Source organism: Pipistrellus kuhlii, unplaced genomic scaffold (assembly GCF_014108245.1).
Source record: "Pipistrellus kuhlii isolate mPipKuh1 unplaced genomic scaffold, mPipKuh1.p scaffold_m20_p_15, whole genome shotgun sequence".
Taxonomy (NCBI): Eukaryota; Metazoa; Chordata; class Mammalia; order Chiroptera; family Vespertilionidae; genus Pipistrellus; species Pipistrellus kuhlii.
This window is the reverse complement of record NW_023425460.1, coordinates 45,085,018-45,106,722: the sequence shown is the minus strand read 5'-3', so window position 1 is coordinate 45,106,722 and position 21,705 is coordinate 45,085,018. Positions and strand designations below refer to the sequence as shown.

The window sequence follows — 21,705 nt, the reverse complement described above, 5'->3', positions numbered from 1 at the left end:
TCCAGGTCGAGGCCAAATAAATGTGGTCTGTGAGGCGGCTTCGGGCAGGCGTTTTCTATGGATCTTAAAAACACCCGCTTTGTAAAACTGGGTTAAGTTATTTTAGAAACTATAAATAGTCGCTCGGTAATTGGGTGTTTGGGTTTATTTGTGAGAGCGGAGTGCTTATTAAAGTTCAGCGCGCCTCCACCCCACGGAGCCGAGGCTTTTATAGGCCAAGTGATGAGACTCGCTCTGCCTGGCTCGCGGCTTATGACTTGCGAAGGGTGATGGATGGCCCGCTGAACGCGCAAGTTCCCGGCCTGCCTGCAGAGCAGGGAGATTCTCATTTCTTCCCATCCCGCCCCTTCCCAAATTCTGGAGCCTTCCGCTATGACCCTGACCTCCCCGTATCGCACCGTCGGAGGGGAGAGATGATAACACGGACATGCTTCGCTGTCAGGCGGCGATGGGATTGGGTCTGTCTCCGGCTTATCTCCTGCCGCCGGGACCCGTCTCCCCTTTCCCTGGGCAGAACGGCTTCACGTGGCGAAAATGACACCAGGACTTCCCCGGGCTGTGTGTTCCCGCTGACACATCCCTGCGCCTGGTCGCGGAGAGTGTAATGACATTCCCAGAGGCCCCGCAGGACTCTTTGGGGTCTCCCCTGTCCGGCAGGATGGCACTGGCAAGATTGATGCTGCCCCGTGAGTCCCCGGAGGTCTGCATGGTGGGGGCGGCACCGCAGGCTCTCGGCGCCCGTGGGACGCGGCGGGCACGGAGACAGAGGCTGCGCCGTGTGCTGCTGGCCGCCTGGAGTCTCCCTCTTAGCCAGATGCTCCCCGTCTTTAAGGAAAGAAAACCGATCACTTACTTCTTTGGGATCAAGTGTGCTTACAAACGGGAAGCCGTTTTATAAATATTTAAGGAAATGCAAGTGTCTGGAATTTTCATTGTAGATAATCTTCCTCCAGCACCCCCCCCCCCCTTCCTTCGAGCTGCTGTCCTGCTGCCTCACCACCCACCTTCCCTGGGTGCGTGAAGCAATGCGTTTCACAGCGTGTGGGAGGCTGACAATGCCCAGGGCAGGGAGAGGTTGCTGTTACAACAAGATGGCACCGGCTCAGGCACAGCATTTCAGTTACATTTAAATATATTTTATTGATTTTTTACAGAGAGGAAGGGAGAGGGATAGAGAGCTAGAAACATCGATGAGAGAGAATCGTCGATCAGCTGCCTCCTGCACACCCTCCACTGGGGATGTGCCCGCAACCAAGGTACATGCCCTTGACCTGAATCGAACCTGGGACCCTTCAGTCCGCAGGCCGACGCTCTGTCCACTGAGCCACACCGGTTTTGGCTTCAGTGAAGTCTTAACATGTGTTGTTTTCCTGGGCGAGCTGCAGGCTCTGGGTTCCTTTACGAACATGTCTGATAGCACACCATCATATGGGCAGAGTCCGGGATGATTCCGATGCCCGGTGTCCCGGTGCGTCTGGCAGAAATGCTGCCAGGGCGGAGTGGGGCCTGTTTTGGGTGACCTCGTGCGCAGTCCGCGCCTCTCCTCGGCTGGTGCCTGCGCTTGGGGAGCGGTCCCGTGTGCTGGCATCTGTCTCCTCCTCTGGGGCGGGAGCGCCAGGAGGGCAGAGCTGGGAGCGGAGACCCTCGGCGAGCTCTGATTTTAAGCCGGAGGAGACACGCTGCATCTGATTTGTAATGTGAAGAGAGCTGCCGGCCCGCTGACACTGACCTAATTTATGATCCGTTTAACCTTTTTCTTCCCGGCCCCAGCTCCCGTCCCCTCCCATCCCTGCATCCCTGCGCCCGGTGGCTCAGCCGTGAGCACGGAGCGGCACGGTTCCCAGTCCCCGAGGCCCCCAGGGCTTTCACTGAGCAGGTTAGTGCCGTCTGCCAGCAGGGAGGGACCACGAGGGCCCCACGGAGCTTCTCGGCCTCCCGGCCGCTCTCCCTGCTCCTCTCCGAGGACAGAGGGGCCTGTGTACCTGCTGAGATCCAGGCAGGCCCGTGGCGATGCGGCCTGTGTCTGTGTGTCACCTGCGTGCACATTACAGGCTGGCTTTGTCCCTGGCGCTGCACTTCTCATCCACTTCCCGCCCAGCCTGCAGCCTCCCGAGTTCCGGGCTCTGGCCGCTCACCTCCGTGGGGCTCTTTTAAATGGTGTGTTTGGGGGGAGCTCACAGTGCAGACAGGCTGCCGGCAGAGTCGTGTTTGCGCAGGAGCATGTCCCGTCTGCTGGCCTGGCCCATAGGCGGTGTGCGGCCTTCTCTTAAGGACTCGGGGAAGCTGGCTGGGCGCTCGGGGCTGACACTGGGACCGGCATAGACTAGTGGCCGGCAAACTCATTAGCCCACAGAGACAACTATCCACATCACAACGATTGACATTTCTTCGGAGAGCCACATTTTTTTAAACGTACACTTCTTCTAACGCCACTTCTTCAGCAGACTCGCCCAGGCCGTGGTATTTTGTAGAAGAGCCACACTCAAGGGGCCAAAGAGCCGCATGTGGCTCACAAGCCACAGTTTGCCGACCACCGGCATAGACAGAAAGGAAATAATTTCCTTTCAGAATAGGTGGACCAGTTAATTAGCTCATTTCTCAAATATCTAAATGTTGCGTGTTGAGAAGAAATAAAACAGTGAGGGTCCCCTAACATTATTTTATGTGAAGAATGATAATTTCCCTCCGCAGTGTTCTCTCTGGATTCCGTGGGTCTTTTGTTTCTCACTAATCCATTTGATGTTATTTTATTTGTTTATATATATGCGCACATTTTTATTTTCTGTTGTTGACAGTGTTACATCCCTCACTCCCGCCCGCTTTACCTGGGAATTGGCACGTTCTCCTGCACAGGATCCGCTGTGGTTCTCACTCCCCTTTGCTGTAAACAGACACACTGGAAGTTTGGTTGGTGAGCAGGAAGCCGCTCAGAGGTCCGCTGGTGTCTCTGGTTTAAGCGGGGACTCACGCGTGTTTGTTCTCAGGGGTGTGATGCCAGCAGGCGTGAGGAGGGTGTGTCTCTGTGGACGCTGTGAGCAGGGTCTCCGCCTGACTCAGACTTCACGAATGGGGTTTGCTGGGGGCAGAGCGATGGTCGGGTCCCAGCAGGTGAAGACGGGGACTCGGAGGACATCCTCTGGAATGCCCAGACCTGTTCCAGGGAGGCGGGCCCATGTCCCCCCATGCTCAGTGCCCCACCCCGCCTCTCTCTGTGGCGGCAGGCAGCCGGTGTGGGATGTCCAGGCGATGCCGCGAGATGAAGCGGCCTGTGTGGGTGTACGGCCCTCACAGAGGCCCCGCTTTGGGAGTACCCCAGGGGGTTCGGTGGTGTTTGTTACGACACAGTCACCCAGCCTGTGCTGACACTTACGGTGTGGAATGTGTCTGTGCTGCGGACGGGGGTGGGTCTGGCAGAAGCCTGTGCGCTGAAGTACTTGGGGTTTGACCTTGAATCTGCCCCTGCCACTACGCGCTGTGTCTTTGGCTGCTTACTGAACACCTCAATCTGCTTCCTCATCTGCACGGGACTGCCCTACCTGAGGTGTGCTGGGCAGGGGAAACGAGGTGATGTGTGTGAGCACCCGGCCAGGGGCCTGGCGTCTTCAGCTGATAATTGTCAGACCTCCTGGAGAGGCTGCCCCCCCAGGTCCTGGCCACGGGGTCCCCGCAAAGCGTGCAGAAGCCTCCCTCTCTGGGGCACTTGCTTTCTGGCAGGAAAGGAACCCAGCGGCCACACGGTTATTTTATTCTGCCTCATACGCGGGGCTGAAACAAGGTATGGCTAATGTATGCCGGGGGTGCGGGTGATGTGGTGGCCGTCTTTTCCCGAAGACAGCTGGGACCCCGGTCCGAGGCGTGTCTCCGTGTGAAGATGTGATTGGGGACCGGCCAGCTGCCGTCCTAACGGCCTGTGTGGTGCCCGCGCTCCCTGTCACCGGTGATTAACTTGGGGGACACTGATGGGGGGACTCCAGGATTTCTCCCTCCCTTGTCTTTCAAATCAGGTTACAGCTTTTTTTATTTATTTCTTTATTTTTTCTTTTGCAATCACGTTTCGGAGAAAATGAGGCCCGGAGAACAGATGCGGGGCTGTGCGTGCACAGTCCCCGCCCTGACCCGGGGGGGACCGTGGTGCCCCCGAAGACACGCAGGCAGGGCACGCGTGTTCCTTTTAGGACTCTGCTCCTTCATTTATATATACGACTGCGTGATGAGCGTGAATACAGAGTTAGCGTGACCCGGAAGTCCTGTGTGTGTGTGTGTGTGTGTGTGTGTGTATATGTGTGTGTGTGTGAGAGAGAGAGTGTGTGTGTGTGTGTGTATGTGTGTGTATGTGTGTGTGCACCGGCCATAGCTCACCGTTTACAGGGAGGCAGGGAATGGCTCTGCCCACACCTCCTGAATTTCCCCTCTTTTTTTTATTTATTATTATTATTATTCTCATTCTCCAGCCCTGTCTTCAGGTGTGCAGCCACTTTCGCATTATGAAGGATGATGGATGACGCCGGAAAGTTTCTCTGGAAGCACTTCTGATATTGTGCAATGCACTTGGGGTCAGCTGCACTTGACTGATGCGTGATTTATCCCCTGGCCCTGCCACTTCCCGAGATAAAGCTGCTGTTTTATCAAAAATGCCAGCCACTGTGATTTAGAATTTATAAACCCCCGTTTCCCAAATAATTGTCCTGATTGCTTTCTGCCTCGGCAATAAAATGATAAAGGTAATTGCACGCCGATGTGCGATAGCACCGAAAATACAATGAAATTAGCCCGAATTAGCCCGGCTTGTCGATGAGGAGTATTTATGAAATGCGGTGTTGCAAGGAGGGGGGCGTCTTACAGCTGCCAGGTGAGTTATGGCCTTCATGCTCATCCTCCTTGAAATTTAAAAAAGAGGCTGTTTCTGCTGAGCATGATTGTGCCTTTGAAATTAAGTCGGAGCGGTTCCTCTAATTGGCAACAATAACGCATTTGGAAGGTAATATCTCCGATTGTGCTATGCCTGGTTGCTTTCCCTTTTATGTAGAGGCTTGCGGCTCCCGCTTCTCCAAGCTCAGGGAGAAGTGGATGTGGAATTCTGTTTTTAGCAGTGCCTCTTGTCTGAGCGTTACAGACTTGTAAAAACAGATGTTTATTAAATCACTTAGAGGTCAAAGGGAGAAATTCCAGTTAACTTTCTTAAGTTTGAGAACCACATACGGGAGGCACCCGATCAATATGCCCCTCCAACATCAATGTTTTTCTCTCTTTCTTTGTCTCTCCCCTGTCCTTCCACTCTCTGTAAAAATCAATGGAAAAAATATCCTCAAGTGAGGATTAACAACAACAAAAATGCAAAGATAACATTCGTGCACCAGCCTGGCCTGTGGGATCGGGCCAAAACCAGCTCTCAGACATCCCCTGAGGGGTCCTGGATTGCAAGAGCGTGCAGGCCAGGCCGAGGGACCTCACCGGCGCACAATTGGGGCTGGAGAGGGACTTGGGAGGTTGGCCAGCCGGGGAGGGACTGTGGGAGGGCTCCAGGGTGTATCCGGCCCATCTCACTCAGTCCCAATCGGTAAGGTAACCTACCAGTCAGAGCGTCTGCCCCCTGGTGGCCAGTGCACATCATAGAGAGCGATTGAGCAGCCTTACCATGTCATTAGCATATTATGCTTTGATTGGTTGAACCAACCACCAGATGCCTGGACACTTAGCATATTAGGCTTTTATCAAATAGGATTATTTCGAAGAACTAATCCGTCCAGGGAGATGGAGTGAAATCCAGCACTGTGGCCAGTGGCGTGAGACAGCCGCCATGGAGGCGCCGTCTGGAGGCGGCGTTCTCATTTCCGGGCGAAGCAGAGTCCTTGTTCGACACTCGGCTTTACAAGGGTTCTATTTGCTCTTTCCTTTTGGGCTGGAACTTCTGCTTCTCCTGCGTGAGCTGTTTATTAGTGCCGCCCTGCGTGTGTGTCTGGGATATATATCGCTCTAAGCCGTGGGATGAAGCTCCTCTCATGATGGTTTAATTTTTATTGCATCCCCACGGCGGGCGGGCTGCTGTTCAGGTGACACTCCCGCGGTCCCTGCCCCGGAGACCGCGCTCAAAATTGCATCTTCCGTGCGGAGCGCGTCCCGGGAGCCGCACGCACACACTGCAGTTCCCTCTCACTTCCGTCGGCTCTGTCTCTCCTGTTTGCCCCGCACATTCATATTTCTTTGTACGCCTCACGTTGTTTCTGCGGAAAAAGCAGGGTTTCGCCAAGCAGAAAGTGTTTTACAGTGATCGGAGCTAATTGTGGTGGTTCCGAGTTGTTTAAAACGAACGGGATGACCAATCTCCAGCGCAGATGCTGCTGTGGGGAGACGCTGTCCTGGCTGCAGCGTGCTCACCAGTGCATCCGGAGTGGCTGTGAGAGGAGCTCGGCCCAACACCATGCTCCTCTCCCTCCTGTGGGCTCAGCTCTCCATGGTAACACAGGGTTCTGGGAGGTGGAGTTGCTGATTCGTTGAAATCCATACCGTGTTCCCCCAAAAATAAGACATCCTCCGAAAATAAGACCTAGCGCATGGAAAGATAAGACATCCCCTGAAAAATAAGACCTAGCGCAACTTTGGGAGAAAAAAAAAATTAATATAAGACACCGTCTTAGTTTCAGGAAAACAGGGTATATATAACACTTAAAACTCTTTAAAAAATCTAAGTTTTAAGAATTACAAAGGATCTCTGAATGTTATCTTTGCATTTTTGTTGTTGTTAATCCTCACTTGAGGATATTTTTCCCATTGATTTTTACAGAGAGTGGAAGGGCAGGGAGAGAGAGAGAGAGAGAGAGAGAGAGAGAGAGAGAGAGAGAGAGAGAGAGAAACGTTGATGTGAGAGAGACATCTGGCCTGTCAGCTTCCGAGGGAGGTGTGACGCCAAACTGCTCCGGAGCCGGCAGTTAGGAAGAAGAGCGGAGGGTCTGGGTGGGCCCCAGGTGATGCCAATTCCCAGCTGATGCTCCGGGTCGGCAGGGAGGATAGAAGCCTGGTAGGCCCACGCAGGGCACACGTCGGAGGCAGGGGCGCCTGGGCCCGTCTGCAGCAGGGCCGGGCCGGCCCCGGGAGCCCGCGCACCTGTGCTTCTGCACCACGAGCGTCCTCTGCTGTGACCGACAGGCCACCAGGAGCAGCCAGGTGGGGTCAGCCCAGGAAAGGAAATCCGGGTGTCACATGTCACACAAACGACTCCTCGGGGGACGGTTACTGGATGTGTCAGAGGCCAGAATGAGTGCTCTCGTCAGAAACGTGTGGGTTCGGAGGAAGCCACCTGTTCGGGGAAGTCGGTGGGATTGCCGTGTGAGAGCCGTGGGGCACGGGCGATGTCACACACTGTCTTCTCCTGGTGCCCCCTCAGCAGTGCTGGCCATCTCCCCAGTGCCCTCTGCTGGGTGTGGGGCGGCGGTGGACATGGGGTGTGGTGGGGTGAGGTGTTGGACCTCACTGCGTGCTGGGGTGCCGCCGTGGTGATGCTGAGACAATGGAAAATGTCACTGTGGTGACACGAGGGCCTGGAGACCCCCTTTCCAGACGTGTTTTGGCTGATGGAAACATGGCGGGGCCAGGTGTCCGGGGGAGACACAGGGATTGACATGGGAGAGTGGGTGCAATGCTGGCTCTTCCGTTACCCCACTGATTGTACCGATCAGCCATGTGCTAAGGAGGAATTTACAGACATGTACACGCTTAGGGAAATGCAGAATACTAAGACATCGGTGAGGCTGGCCCAGGGAAGAGGGCCGGGAAGAAGCAGAGCCGGAACCAAGGCCCACGTTCTCGGTAAAAAAGCTCCAAACCGGCCAGGCTGGGCGGTGCGCGTCTCCCCCCCGCAGCCATGGCGGACTCCCCAGCAGCTGGCTTGGGCTTCGGCCTGACTGTTTGTTTAACAAAAGCATGCTCCGCGCTGTCAGCGTGTGAGAGTGAGATGGAGGTCTTTTCCGGATAATTGGGGACCAGGGGCCTGAGCGTGCATGCAGGCGAGCAGCTCCGAGGTGGTTGATGGGAGGCTCGGGCCCCGGGATGGGCTGGATGAGGCTTTATCTGTGCGGCAGTGACAGCGGCGCCTGCACCTCTGGGCCTGCCCACCGCTGCCTCCTCTGATGCATGGCTGTGCTGCCCCGAGAGCGAGCTCCCCTGGGTGCCTCCCCACCAAGGCCTCCTATCCTCCCTCCTCTCCCTCCCTCCCCTCCCCCTCCCTCTCCCTTTCTTCCCATCTCCTCTCCTCTCCTCTGGGCTGGGCTGGCTGTTGTCTGCCCAGGTTAAGGATTTCAAGCAGGCTCAGCCCTAGCTGGCGAGAAAGGGCAGCAAATTCAATTTTCTGGGTGTCGGCTCTGCAGTTACAGTGCCAGGGACTCTGGGGAGGCAGAAAGCAACGAGGCCCAACTCCGCCCTCCCTGACCTTCCAAAGAGGGCGGCGTGGGCAGCGGGCCGCGCCCCTCACCTGAGCTGTCCTCGCTCAGCACCCAGCTCCCCGGGGCTGTGAGCTGCTTGCAGCAGCACTGACTGTTTCTTACAGCCAACGCCTGCGTTAGCCTCCTCCCAAGGAATTCCAGGGATAGCAAGTTTATGTTCATTTTACCTTTTTCTTTTTTAAATATATTTTTATTGATTTCAGAAAGGAAGGGAGAGAAATAGAAATATCAATGAGGAGAGAGAACCATTGATTGGCTGCCTCCTGTACGCCCCCCCCCCCCCCCACTGGGGATGGAGCCCGCGACCCTGGCATGTGCCCTTGACCAGAATCGAACCCGGGACCCTTCAGTCCACAGACCGATGCTCTATCTACTGAGTCAACCGGCTCTCTGGCCCCTTGACTGTGGCTCTTTCACAAAATGCCACGGTACACTTATAAATGGATGTCTACTACGCGCATTTTACCACAATAAGAAGAAGTCCACTGATAACGTTTAAACAAAGGACGGGCTGGGCTACTGTATCTAATGCCCCGGGTCACCGGCTTGGCGGGACCCTGCCCGAGGATCCCTGGCAGGCCCCTTAGGCGTCGCCCCGGGGCAGGGGGTCGGGGGCACCGTGCGGTCCCCTTGAGCCAGGGTGGGATTCTTCTTCAGACCCGCGGGGCCACCGAGGTAATTCCAGAAGCCAGCCCGGCCTCGGTGTTCAGCAAAGGAAAAAGAAGAAAAAGAGGAAGTTCTAAAGGACGCTCTTGGACAAGGGAGGTGACGACCCGTGTGTCATGAGGACGCGCGTCAGGACTCCAGGAACGAGTTTGCGTGTGTCCTGCCTCCCGGGCCGGTGCTCCCGAAGTCCGCAGCGGCTCCGGGCCCTCATTACTGTCCGTGCGGAGCGCCCGGACGTGGAGAGAGCACCCTTCCAGGCCCCGCTAGGAGGAGAGTTAATGTTCGTTCCCGCTAATTGGCTGGGTTCTTAGCGTGTAAAGGAGTCGTTCATTATCAAAGCGCTCGCCTCCTAGGACAGCGTGGGTGTTTCTTCTCACGCGCTCCCTTTGAAAGGAGCATCACAGCCCCGCGCCGTCCTCGCCTGCGAACCTTGTTTGAAGAAGCCGTGCTGCTGTAATTTAGATAAAACGTGCCGGCTCGGGTTTGTAGTGACATTCCGGAGTTCTCCGTTCCTGAGCTGTTGAATGTGCCGCTGCAGAGGTTTCCCGGGTGGGCGTGGGAACGCATGCGGACGATGGGACGCCACGGATCGGTTACGTGGACAGAGGTTGGGGGCGGCGAATGTATGATTTTGCAATAATCCCCATTTTCCGAGAAAAAATATTTGCACGGTACTAAGTCATTGTGTCATTGGTAGGTAGATTGCTAATGGTTGGTCTTGGTCTTTATTGAAGCACAGGTTCTGTGTAGAACGTGGGTTTTATGTATCTGTGCTCGGCGTGTGTAACAGGTGTCTCAAATCAAATAACGTGAGCCAAGATGGTTTTTCTATATTAAACATTGAATTTTCATTTAAACTACCCAAGTCCCTCCCTGCCTCATCGGATGCCATCATCCTCTCCGACATTGTCGCCGATCTCCTGTCCCTAGAGCTGGGCTCGCCTGCGCCCTTCCCTCGACCCTCAGTTGGATTCACAGATCTGTGTGTGGAGGGTCACAGATATGTGAGTGGAGGGTCAGGTCAGTCTCCTGTTTAGGGGGGACCACACATCCGTCTGTGATGTTGTCCATCGCTGGCTGCCCCGCTACCCCGCCTGAGGCCCTTCTGACTGGCAGATCACCTGAAGTCACAGAACCTGGCGGGGACGCCCTTTTTCTGTAAGCCCGGGCTGTAAATCATGTGTTAACTGTTCTAATTAAGACTCTGAAGCTGCTAAGCTGTCTTTGAGGGGAAGAACCTGTCCCCTTCTCCAGAGAAATAATGAATTCTGAGAGTCTATGGTTTTTTTTGAAGAATTCACTAAGATAAAGGACCGATGTTTTATTCTTGCCTTTATTAGTATTTAATCAAATGCGAAGTGCACTTTCGGTCTGGAAATCTTGGCTTCCGCCACAGGATTAGGTTGAATTATTGTTGAAAGAGTAAAAGGCAGAGAGTTATATGTCCAAGTTATCACGCCCCTGATAGGTTCTGGGCAGGAGGCAGCTAATTTGGAGCGTGAGGTTTCCTGCCGGCATCAATCCTTCAGAGCATGCGCGTCGCTGGCAGCTCGGCCTTGTTGTGGGAACGGCGGCTGCTCCCCTCTCCATTCCCTCCCCCCCGGACCCCCCAGCCTCACACCATCAAGGCCCAGCTCGCGAGGCCCCGGAGCGTGTCTGGAACACAGGGACACCCGCCATCAATCACTCCAGGCTCACCGGGAGGCCTTCAGGGGAAACTGGGAAACGTATCCTTTGTAGGGGTGTCGAACTCAATCAGAGAAGGGGCCAAAATCTAAAATCCAGCCTAAATCGCGGGCCGAATGGTTTACTGAACAGTCATAAACTGTCATTGTGATGGAAACGCAGCGGAGTGCAGTGATGACAGCGTGGTGCGGGCCACATTGCAAGGCCTGGCGGGACGGATTTGGCCCGCGGGCCTTGTGTTTGACACATGTGCTTTAGGGGGACAAAGGGGACTTCGTTCTGCCACCCTCAGCGGCCCGGCCAAAGGGACAGGGCGCCGGGACGGCTTTGGCTCCCCTGGGGCCCCGGGCTGCTGACCAGCCAGATACCAAGGCCAACGTCTGGGCGCCTTGTTCGTTAACTGCCTGGGAGAAAGCAGGCCAGTATTCCTTCTAGAAGCCTCTGTCCAGGGTTCTCCTGCTTGGGACACCCCTGCTGGGAGGGTCCGAGGGAAAAGCACAGGCTGGCAGAGAGGTCCCGGGCAGGCAGCTTGGCCCGGCGTGCCTCTGAGACAGCCCGGGCAGCTGGGAGGACACGGCCCGGCTCTGGGGTCCGGCTTTTCATGTGGTGGGAACCGGCCTCTGGCGCCAGCTGCTTAATGTGAACATTAAACGCCATTCATGTTGAAAGGGGATGAAACGAAACGCACTTCATTTTTCCAGAGGTCTCCTAACAGGCATGCAGAATCCATTTTTTCCTGCCACCAATTAATGCCAGCCGCGCCGTGGCTTGAGGTGACCGCCGTGCGGTGATGTGGGGAGCGGGCCTGCTGAGGATGGCGGGTGTGCGCTCCAGCTGTGGAGTCCCGTGTCCTGACTGCGGCCTGGGGGGTCCCGGGAAGGCCAGGTGAGCGGAGGCTGGTCTCAAAGGCGGGAGCGGGTCCGGGCAGCTGCTGGCAGATGCTCAGGGGCTGGCTTGGTGGGAGCTCCCTGGCACCCTCTAGCCTTGTGGTTTCCAAATTCACACGGGTTTGCCCAGTCTGGGCACCCTTCCCTCTGCCCCGAGGTCCGCTGGCTGCCTCCTCCCTCGCAGCTGTGTCAGCAGCAATCGATGGTCGATGGCCGTGTTTTAAACTGTTCCTCTCCTTGTTCCTGCCCGGAAGGCAGCTGCTGTGCCTTTAGCCCAAGAATCGGTGCCCGTGGGGGCCTGGCCGTCACGGAGGAGGTTCTAGAAACAGCAAGCCCTGCCTCTGCCCCGGGCGGGATGTTCCCGGGGCACCGGAGTCACCGTGTGCCCTCCCTCTCCCGTCCCAGGGACATTCTCGGTTACGTCGTGGGAGTCGGCGTTCCGCGGGTTGTCGCTCCCTGTGGAAGGGTGTGCCGAGCGGCCTGTTGTCGGTGTAGGTTTCTGCGGCGTCTCAGAGCCTGTTTCCAGCGGGGCTGATGGAACCTCCCGTCGCTGATAAACAGTGGCTGCTCTTCCTCGTTTGCCAGAGGGGCGGTCGGTGGGTCGTGGTGCAGTATCTTCAGCAATGCTGCTGCGGACGGGCGTAGAAACCCAGAGGCGCTGGTCCCCCACCCACGCAGTCCTGGGGGGGCGCCCAGAATCCTCACGTGGGGGGACTCTGCTAACCCATCGGAAACCTAAGGGGCCACCTTCCGATGTCACAGAGCTCAGGACCCGCTGGCGGGCTGAGGTGAGAAGTGACACAGGCCTCGTTCGGACTTAGGCTGGGACTTGCCGGTTGCTCCCACGGGACTCGTTCTTAATGCCACACGGGCAGCCTGGTCCTGGCGGGAGCTCAGACCGGGCAGCCCTGGGGCAGCGCCGTGAGCTGGGCTTGTGGTGCTGGTCCCAGGGACAGCCGGGCGGGGGCAGCGGTGGGCAGCCACGCCTCAGGTGCCTGAGGTCCAGGTGCCCTGTGCTGGTGCTGTCTGGGTAGACACAGACACTGCAGCTCGGGCCTCACCAGGCGTGGCCGCAGCCCTTCCCCGCTGCACCCAGGCTCACAGCCTCCGAGGTTCAGCCAGCCAGCCAGTCAGAGCCTGGCACTGGGGCATGTGGGCCAAGTCCGACAGGGCCCTGCGTCCTCAGTCACCTTCATCAGCCCCCTGACTTCCCGGCCCCCCCCCTGCACTCTCAGGTCTGCCTCCCTGGGTGCTCTGGAGCAGGTGGGGATTGGATGTGTCCCGTGAAGGATGCAGGTCCTTGGCCTCAGAGCTGCCCGCCACCGGCCCATGCAGGGCTTCCCCCGAGCCCTCCAGCTGGCCCCACAGACCAACCCAGTGAGGCTGCAGCCAGTGTGACTGGTGAGGGAATGGAGGCCGGGGGGGGGGGGGGGCGTGGACACGGCCCCTTCGCTCCTGCTCCCGCTGCCTTTCTGCAGCAGAGCTGGGCCCCATCCTCCTCGGGGCTGATCTGGGCAGAGCCCTCCCCTCCTGGCAGCCGCCCCTTCCCCCTGCTGCCACTCGGCGCAGGCGTGCGCTGGCTTGGCCCCCGAGCCAGCTCTGGGCTCCTGCCTGGGCCTTGAATCAGAGGCAAGTGACAGGGAGGCGGGCAGCAGGGAATTGACGGGGGCTGCAGCATCCTGTTTCCAGGGGCAACGGTGGCAACAGCGGCAGCTGCATGCCTGCAGTCCCTGGCCGTCCCCGCAGATGTTTCCGGAGGCCGGTGAGGGCCGCGCTGGACGGGGGCCAGCCTTGGCTCCTGCCGTTTTCTGAGCCGCTCCTCCAGCTTCCCAGAAGTCCTGAGTTATGGGACAGCCTTTCAGGAATTGCTTTTGTGCCTAAATTAGCCAGCCTCCGCTTCTGGAGCCTCCGCGGGAGCCCTGCCGGGGAGGGGGCTTGTGGCTCGTCAGGCTCCAGGGCTGGGGCCCGAGCCAGGTCTCCCGGGCCCGGAGCTGCTGGGAAACGGCCGGGGCCTGCGGGGGCCAGCGCTGCACAGCGGGACCCCGGTGGAGGCCGGGTCATGGGGAGCCCATTCACAGGCTGCGCACACACACAGCGGGTTTTGCTGTGAGATTGCTCCGAGCTTTAACATGCTAATGTGCAAGCTGAGTGTTCCTGGGACGGGCTGCGTGTCCAACTGCTCCCTGGGCCCCGGAGCCCTTCCTCGGAGCATCCTCTGGGAGCATGCTCTGGAAAACGGGGCCTGGACCCTTGGCCTGGGTGGTGGACACACTGACTGTCCAGTCCAGCACGTGTGTGCGAGCGATGCTTCTGCCACCAACAGGACCCGGACTTATGGTAGCCAGTGCCCCGCCCCAGCTCCTGCCACGGGCTCAGGGGCTTGGAAATGTCCCCGTGTGTGGTGGGCGACAGCTGTGGGCTCTGGCCCCAGGAAATGGGGGGAGGCCCCCTGGGGCTGGGAGAAGGGGTGGCCATCTGCTTCTGAAGAGGGATCAGATTTTGAGGCTGTTGGATAAGATTGTGCAGAGGGTGGAGCATCCTCGATTACAAGGTCAAAGGGCAAGGCCATTGGGCTCAATGTCGATTATGGCTGGGATAAATAACCCCAGTCCTTCCCGGCTACCAGGTCTCTACACAGGTTCGGGCCAGTCCTGTGCCAACCCTGAGAGTCAGTTGCCTTTTATCCTATAGGGCAGGGGTCGGCAAATTCATTAGTCCACAGAGCCAAATATCAACAGGACAACAATTGACATTTCTTTGGAGAGCCACACTTTTTTAAACTTAGACTTCTTCTAACGCCACTTCTTCAAAAGAGACTCGCCCAGGCCGTGGTATTTTGTGGAAGAGCCACACACTCCAGGGGCCAAAGAGCTGCATGTGGCTCGCGAGCCGCAGTTTGCCAACCACGGCTACAGGGCAAAGCCGTGTGGCTCCGAGTCAAAGTGATGGGTGGTGGGTGGTGGGTGGTGGGTGGTGGGTGGGGCCCTGCCCCTGCCTGGTGAGGTGGGGTGGGGGGCGGGAGGACCCTCTCGGAAGCTTGGTTTCCATCCCACAGGCTGTGGTGCCTAGAAGGGGACCTTCAGGGGCCGTGGAGAAGGTTCCCATCAAACCCTCTGTGCTCCAGTGGGACCCTCGTGGGACCCCCGTGGGTTTGCACAGAAAATGGGGATTGGACAGGGCGGCTCTGGAGCCTGGCGGCTTGGGATGGAATTTCGGGGTACTGCTTACACGTGGTGTGGTTGGGGGGACGCTTTTGACCTCTTCAAGGGTCTGGGTGTCTCTGGGAGCAGGTGGGAGGCAGGGAGGAGAGGCACCCGGAGGAGAACAGCTTGTGAGAGCCGGGCTCACTGAGAAGCCGGTGCGGGGAGGTGAGGCTGGTGGCAGGGAAGGAGAATCCTGGGGTAACCGGAGCGGAGCAGGGTTGGACGGTGCCTTCTCCGAAATGCGCCATAAGGGAGGCGTGCGTGCAGGTGACCGTCAGGGACAAGGCCATGGAGGTGCCTCCAGGACAGCGAAGGGGGGTGGAGATGGGGAGGGAGCACTCAGCTCTGGTCAGGAGCCCACGGGGTCGGAGAGGAGGACTGCAGGCTGGTCCAGGTGCGCACCACACCGCCCTCCCTTGCGCTGGTGACTTCTGGGCTCCCAGGGTGAGTGTGACTTTAATAAACTAGCAGCCAGGCCCCCTCCCTTCCCGGCGTCTCACTGCCCTTGGTGGGTCTGCTCCCGTTCACGTGTGGCTGTGCTGGCCAAAGCTGACACCTGCCTCCGCCGGCCCGAGGACGGGTCCCGGGATGTGTGTGTGCGTTTGCACGTTTGTCCGGGTGTAAGGACGTTTGGAAGCTTTGCAGAGCCTGCGCGTTTTATCCCGCTGTTCTGCCGCCCGCCCCGGACACAGGTGTGGCGGTGCAGGTGCGGGGCTGAGCACGCAGCTCTGTACACGTTGTGTTTACACGTGATGTTTACACGTGCTTCGCTCCGAACGCCGTGGCCGGTCTGCAGCTTTCATCGGTGAGGACGGGGTCGTCGTTAATTGCTTTCTGGGGGGGGGAGTGTAGTGTTCGGGCTCTTCCAGAGGAGGCCTCGCCCCGGCCTCCGTGACGATTGGCAGCGGGGGGAGGAGGGCAGTAACGGGAACGAAGCGAGGTGCCGCCGAGGGCGACGACGGGCTGTTCTGTCCTCAGGGTGGCTGGATGGTAGGATGAGGCCGGGTGGGACCGAACTCCAAACTCGGGGGGGAAGCTTTGGAAGATGTTTCCGGTCTTAAACACAGGGTTTCTGCTGTGCTTTAAGGCGACCCCGCTCTTTCCATGCCCGTCCTCACCCTCCTCGCACTGTTTCCGTAGGTCCGAGGAGGATGGACGCTGCCTGCGCGGTGAAGCACAGCGTGGTGGCCAGCCCCCTGGGGCAGATCCGGATCTCCGGGTGCCAGCAGGGTCTGCACGAGATCAAGCTGCCGGCCGCTGGGTGAGTGACTCCCGCAGGACCCCCTCTGGGTGGTGGCTCGGAGCCACAGAAGGAACGGGCGTGGTTCCTGCTGGCCTTCCCTTGGCCACGGGCAGGAGGAGCCACGGGCACAGCCACAGAAAATAGCTCAAGTGCGCGTCCACGTCCTTCATTTTCATCCCTCATTTTAGCACCGGATGCCCTCGAGCCATGGTCGGCAAACTGTGGTTCTCGAGCCACATGCAGCTCCTTGGCCCCTTGAGTCTGGCTCTTCCACAAAATACCACGGACTGGGCAAGTCTATTTTGAAGACGTGGCGTTTGAAGAAGTTTAAGTTTAAAAAATGTGGTTCTCCAAAGAAATGTCAATCATTGTGCTGTTGCTATGTGGCTCATTCGGCTAATGAGTTTGCCGACCACGGGCCTAGAAGCCCCTCTGACTAAGCCCAGGGCCATGCCTGACTCAGCAGCTCCCAGGCGCTCGGGGAGAGGAGCTGCTGGGTTGTGACCACCGAATGCGGGTTCTTCCCACCGAATTCGGATTGCTCTGGACCCTGGGTGGCTCGGGTGCCTTCTCCAGCGTGGCTTTCAGTGGTGCCCGTCCTCCCAGTCCAGCGGGCCGGGGAGCTTCCCATCAGAGTGCTGGGCCGGCCCAGGGGGGAGCCCTGGCCTCTCAGTGCAGCTGGGGGGAAGCAGGAAGCCCCCTTCTGAGAGTGACATCCGGGCGTCCCTTCGCCACAGGACACGCTGCCCTCCCTGGCGAACCCTCTGCGCTCTCTGACCGCAGGGCGTCAGCCCGGAGAGCCTGCCCCGGGCTCCGCTCTGAGATGTGGCATTGGCTCTCCTCCGGCATCGATTTGGCGTCGGTGAACGTGGCGGTTCTCCTTATTCCTGCCGGGAGGGGGAAGGCAGCCACGTCCCAGCCCGGTGTTTGTCACCTGGCTACTGAACACAGCGCCAGGGCCATTAGATAAAGAAAATACATAAGCAACATAAACACCGACTCTAATGGGCCCTGTCAGAGCCGCCGTAACGAGCAGCCGCCGTCATAAATACGCCGCTCGCCTGCCGCCGAGCCTTTCCTCCGAGCCGGGGGTTGCAATCGATAGACTTTGTGGAGACAGAACGAGGTGCCCCTCGGAGCCCTGTGTCCTCTGCCCCCACAGGCAGCGAGTAATTTCCAGGGGGAAGTGCCATTGCGTCTCTCAGCATCTTCGTTGTGTTGAGTGTTTGTTTGTTTGAAACCCGCTCTGTAAAGTAGATTGGGAGGGAAGGGGGGAACACAAGCGCTGTAAGGGATGGTGAGTGGAATGCCCGTTAGGACCCCAGAACAGAAAGAATATTGAGTTTCTCCGCTCAGTGAATCAAGCCCAGATGAGGCTCAGGCATGGGACACGGGCCCCCAGGACTGGTTGTTTACCAAATGTGTGCACAGCGCTGACTCCCTCACAGGTGGGGCTTGTGCTTTTCCTAGTCTTCCAATGAGTTCAAGTTTTATCTCTAAGAAATGTTGCCTAATGCAATCTCACAAATACATTTCCATTTTAAAAGTTTTCTCAGCCACGACCGGGAGAGGTTGAGGTTGTGGAGGAATTGAGCAAAAGACAGATAAAAAAGAGAACTCCCAGGCATGGCCAACAGGGTGGTGACTGCGGGGCGGAGGTGGCAGAGGGCATGAGAGGATAAATGGTGATGGGAAAATAAAATAAAGAATTTTTGAAAGCTTTATCATTTAACCTTTTATTTGGGTACGTGGGCTGTCTCTCACATTGCTTTGGTGTGAGGTACTCAGCTGACTTCTTCCACATCGATAGTTAGTCTCTTCGGCATTATTTGTTGGAAACAACAACTTCCATTTCCCCTGGAACCGTCTTGGTGCCTTTGACGAAACCCGATTGGCCACACGTGTGAGTGCCAGTGAGGCCTGGACAGTTCTGTTCAAGTGCTCGCCCCGTCTGTTCTATGTCAGCACCATGCTGACTGGGTGCTTTGAATTAAGGTAACCTGCGTCCTCTAACTTGATTTTAGGGGGGAAAAAGTTGTTTTGGCTTTAGGTGTCTTGATTTTCCATATTACCTTTACAGTCAAGGCTTCAATCTCTAAAAAAAAAAAAAGAAAAGAAAAAAAAAAAGAAAGAAAGAAAGAAAGAAAGAAAGAAAGAAAGAAAGAAAGAAAAGAAAAGCATATTGGTATTTTGCTTGAGACCTCGTTGAATCTATATCATTTTGGGGCAGGCTGACATCTTTTTAATTCTGAAGCGAACGACTGTAGTTTACCTCAGCGTTGGTTTAGTTTCCCTTCCGTTTCTCTCGGCAGCGGTGTGGTGTCCAGCTTAGAGATCCCGCCTGGTCTTTGTAAATCTGATTGCTGAACGGTCGGATGGTATTCAGAATCCTTTTAAAACTGCTTTACTTGTCTGGCTGCTGGGATGTAACAATTGACTTTTGTATATTGATCTCATATTCCACCACCTTACTAAATTCTCTTATTAGTTCCAGGAAGTGTTTCCCAGGTGCCTACGATTTTCTTTATAGAGAATCACGATGCCTTTTATTTCTGCTTTTTATTGCTCTGGCTGGAGCCTCCGGGTGATGCTGAATGCAGGTGGTGACAGTGGCCCGCCCTCCCTGTTCGGGGGGTGGGGGGGCACCCAGGACCTCCCGGCCTGAGGGGCAGGGCCTCTGTGGGCGCACGGGCTCCTTCTCAGGCTGAGGGTGTTTCCCCAGTCTGTTGAATTTCGTCAAAAGGTTTCTGTACACATGTCAACATGATCATGTGTGGTGAACTAAGCCAATTTTAGGATTTTAAACCCATCTCAAATGCTGGGCTCTACCACTTAAGTCATGGTTTTTGTTTTATTTTTACGTCTTACGGGTTTAACTTTGCTATTTTGTTTCATGATTAAGTGTGTAAGTTCATGAGGGAAGTGTCTTTATTGTATTCTTGTCAAGTTTCGGTTGCAGGGAGGTGGGAAGGAGGGTGGGGGCGGGGGGGGGGGGAGAGAGAGAGAGAGAGAGAGAGAGAGAGAGAGAGAGAGAGAAGCATCCACATGAGAGAGACACATCGATTGGTTGCTTTCCACACACACGGGGGCTGGGGAGCCTGTAACCATGCCCTTGACTGGAAATCGAACTCTCAACCCTTCTGTCTGCAAGCTGATGCTCTGACCACTGAGCGAACCAGCTAGGCTCCTCTTCGGTTTCTTGACTTCATGTGTGGGATTAGTATGACTTTCTCTTCACGCTCTGGCTAATTTCACCTTGGATGCCATCTGGGTCTTGTGTGTGTGTGTGTGTGTGTGTGTGTGTGTGTGTGTGTGTAGAAAGGCCTCTGACCACCTGATAGAACTGGGTGCTGCCCCTGGAGGAGACCTTCCCACCTGGCTTGCCTTCGGGCAGGAGAGCCCATGCCCCAGGGGTGCTGACGATGGCGGCGCAGGGGCTGTGAGCAGAGCATCCTGCTCTCCTCTCACACCTGTGACTCCTGTTCCCGTTAGCCATCCGACTGCACGGGGGCAAAAGGACAGCGGTGAGTCTGGAAAACAGCTTATTTTTTTATTATTGCTTACCAGTGACTGCATTTCCCAACGAACAACTGTCAGCCTCCTTTTGCCCACCCTGTCCATACAGCTTCGTACAGGGGTTTCTTTTTCTTTTCTTTTCAGTACAAATTACCTTTCCTTCCCCAGAAATACTTGAGTGGAGAATATGGGTTTGGAAAGTGGTATAATCGTCTCAATTTTATAACTTCCTGTCAACATCATGTTCCCATTCGCAGCATCATGTCCAGGAGCGGCTGGCTGCCTGCCAGGGCTGGGCTGCTGGCTCCGCCCGCGTCACCAGGAGGCCGAGCGGCGTTGACCTTGTCAGGGTCCTCAGTGTCTAACGCCGGGGGAGCAGGGCTGCGAGTGTTTGCTTCTCCGGTGCTCTTTGGGGACGGCGGCCTCCCATGGCGTTGATGACGGTATTTGACGGCTGGAAAAGCGGCCTGTCCCGCGCCGCGCGCACCTGCGGTGCCAACGGGAGCAGGAGGAGCTTGGGAGCCAGGAAGCCGGAGAGAAGGAAGGGCACAGGCTCCGTCTCTCGGGGCCAGAGGCCTGCCTTTGTTGTTTATTTTTTGCGTGTAAACCACCTTAGGAAAATGCAGGCGTGCAGAGCTGGAGGACAGGAATCTCTCCATGGCAAAACGTTTCCGTAGTTTGGAAAACTTCAAATCGCGGGCAGCCTGCTTTCCGCTTCCTAGTAATCCCTGGTGCTGCTCATCCCCCCTCCGGCTCTGCCGCTGAGACAAGGAGGGTGGGCCTGACCTCCGGGACGTGGGTGGCTGGGGGGCCTGGTCACCAGGTGGACGGGTGCACCTGGGCCTCGGGCACTGGAATGCCACTGCAGGGGAAGGGTCGTCCGCCTCGTTGGGTGCCCTGCGGTTTCACTTCAGGGGCTCCCCAGGAGCCACCCAGCGAGAGAGGGAGGTCCGGGCGTCTCTGGGGAGCTCAGAGCCTGCAGCCGCGCCGGGTCTGTGGGTGAAACGGGCAGGGACGGTGCTTTCCTCGTGCTTTTGTTCTGTCACCTTCCCGTCCGTCACGTGGGCCATCGGGACCGTGAGCACGTCCAGAGCCTGAGTGACCCCGACAGCCCGGCTCTGCCTCCTGCCAGGGTCCCGGGCAGGTCACTCCTGGCCCAGGTGGCTCCTGAGGCCCCGCGTCCTCAGAGCCTTCCCGGGACACGCAGATGTGTTCTCTCTGGCAGATGGGGACGCTGGTGCGGGGACTTGCCGCACTTAGTTATCATCCATCTTTCCCGAAGAGAAGGACCCTGAAGCACAGACGCTCCTGTAACAATAACCCCAAACCCAAACCCGCTGAGGGCCTGTCCCCGGGCCGGGCTGGCCTCACTGCCGCTTGCAGTAATGATTGGCGGTGTGTGTCCTTAAAAAATGTAATTGTTTTACTTTACAGAGTGCTCCTTAAGGAGGTCTCTGAGTCAAATGAGCATGTTTTTGTAGGAAACACTTGCCAAGCTCTCTGGGTTTATGGAAACCGTCTGTTTTTTTTAAAAACAAGGACTGGAGTGCCTTGAACCCGGGACCCGTGTTCTTGCCCACCCCGGCTCCGACTCCCTGTCCCTGAGGTGTCGCAGCCCGGGCCTGCTGCGTTCTGAGTGGTGGGTGAGGCCTCTGTGCCCGGTCCCCCTGACTTACGGTGTCGGTGACTCAGCTGTGCAAATGCTTCGCTCTGCTCGGAACATGGCCCGCGGTCCCCGTGGAAGCCGGACGACAGCCGCATTTCTCAGGCCGATGGCCAGAGCGACGGCACGGGAGCCAGGATGCTTCCCGGGAGAGCCCCTTGTTCCGGGGACGCGAGGGGCCTGCGGGGTGGTGAGTGCAGCCTCACGGTCCCTGCTGTCCGATGGGAGTAAACTAAAGGGAGCAGCATGTGCCCGGATGGCCTCCGCGTTACCACGGCTCACCCACGCCGCCCTGTGGCTGCAGGACACAGCCGCCTCTGGCTGTTGGGCCCACCGGTCCTGCACCCACAGAGAGGACTGCGTCACGGCCAAGGGCAGCAGTTTCCTCGTGACCTCGGCACCATCT

General features: G+C 57.2%; 1 protein-coding gene across 2 annotated transcripts in view; it reads left to right on the top strand.

Moving 5' to 3' along the window:
* The window catches only part of MGMT (O-6-methylguanine-DNA methyltransferase), a 133,265-nt gene that overhangs the window by 16,916 nt on the left and 94,644 nt on the right, over positions 1 to 21,705 (top strand). For both annotated transcript variants that reach the window (XM_045582187.1, XM_045582188.1), the window contains exon 2: positions 16,018 to 16,138. In XM_045582187.1, coding sequence (XP_045438143.1) covers positions 16,018 to 16,138 — 121 coding nt within the window. The remainder of the gene's footprint in view (positions 1 to 16,017; positions 16,139 to 21,705) is intronic.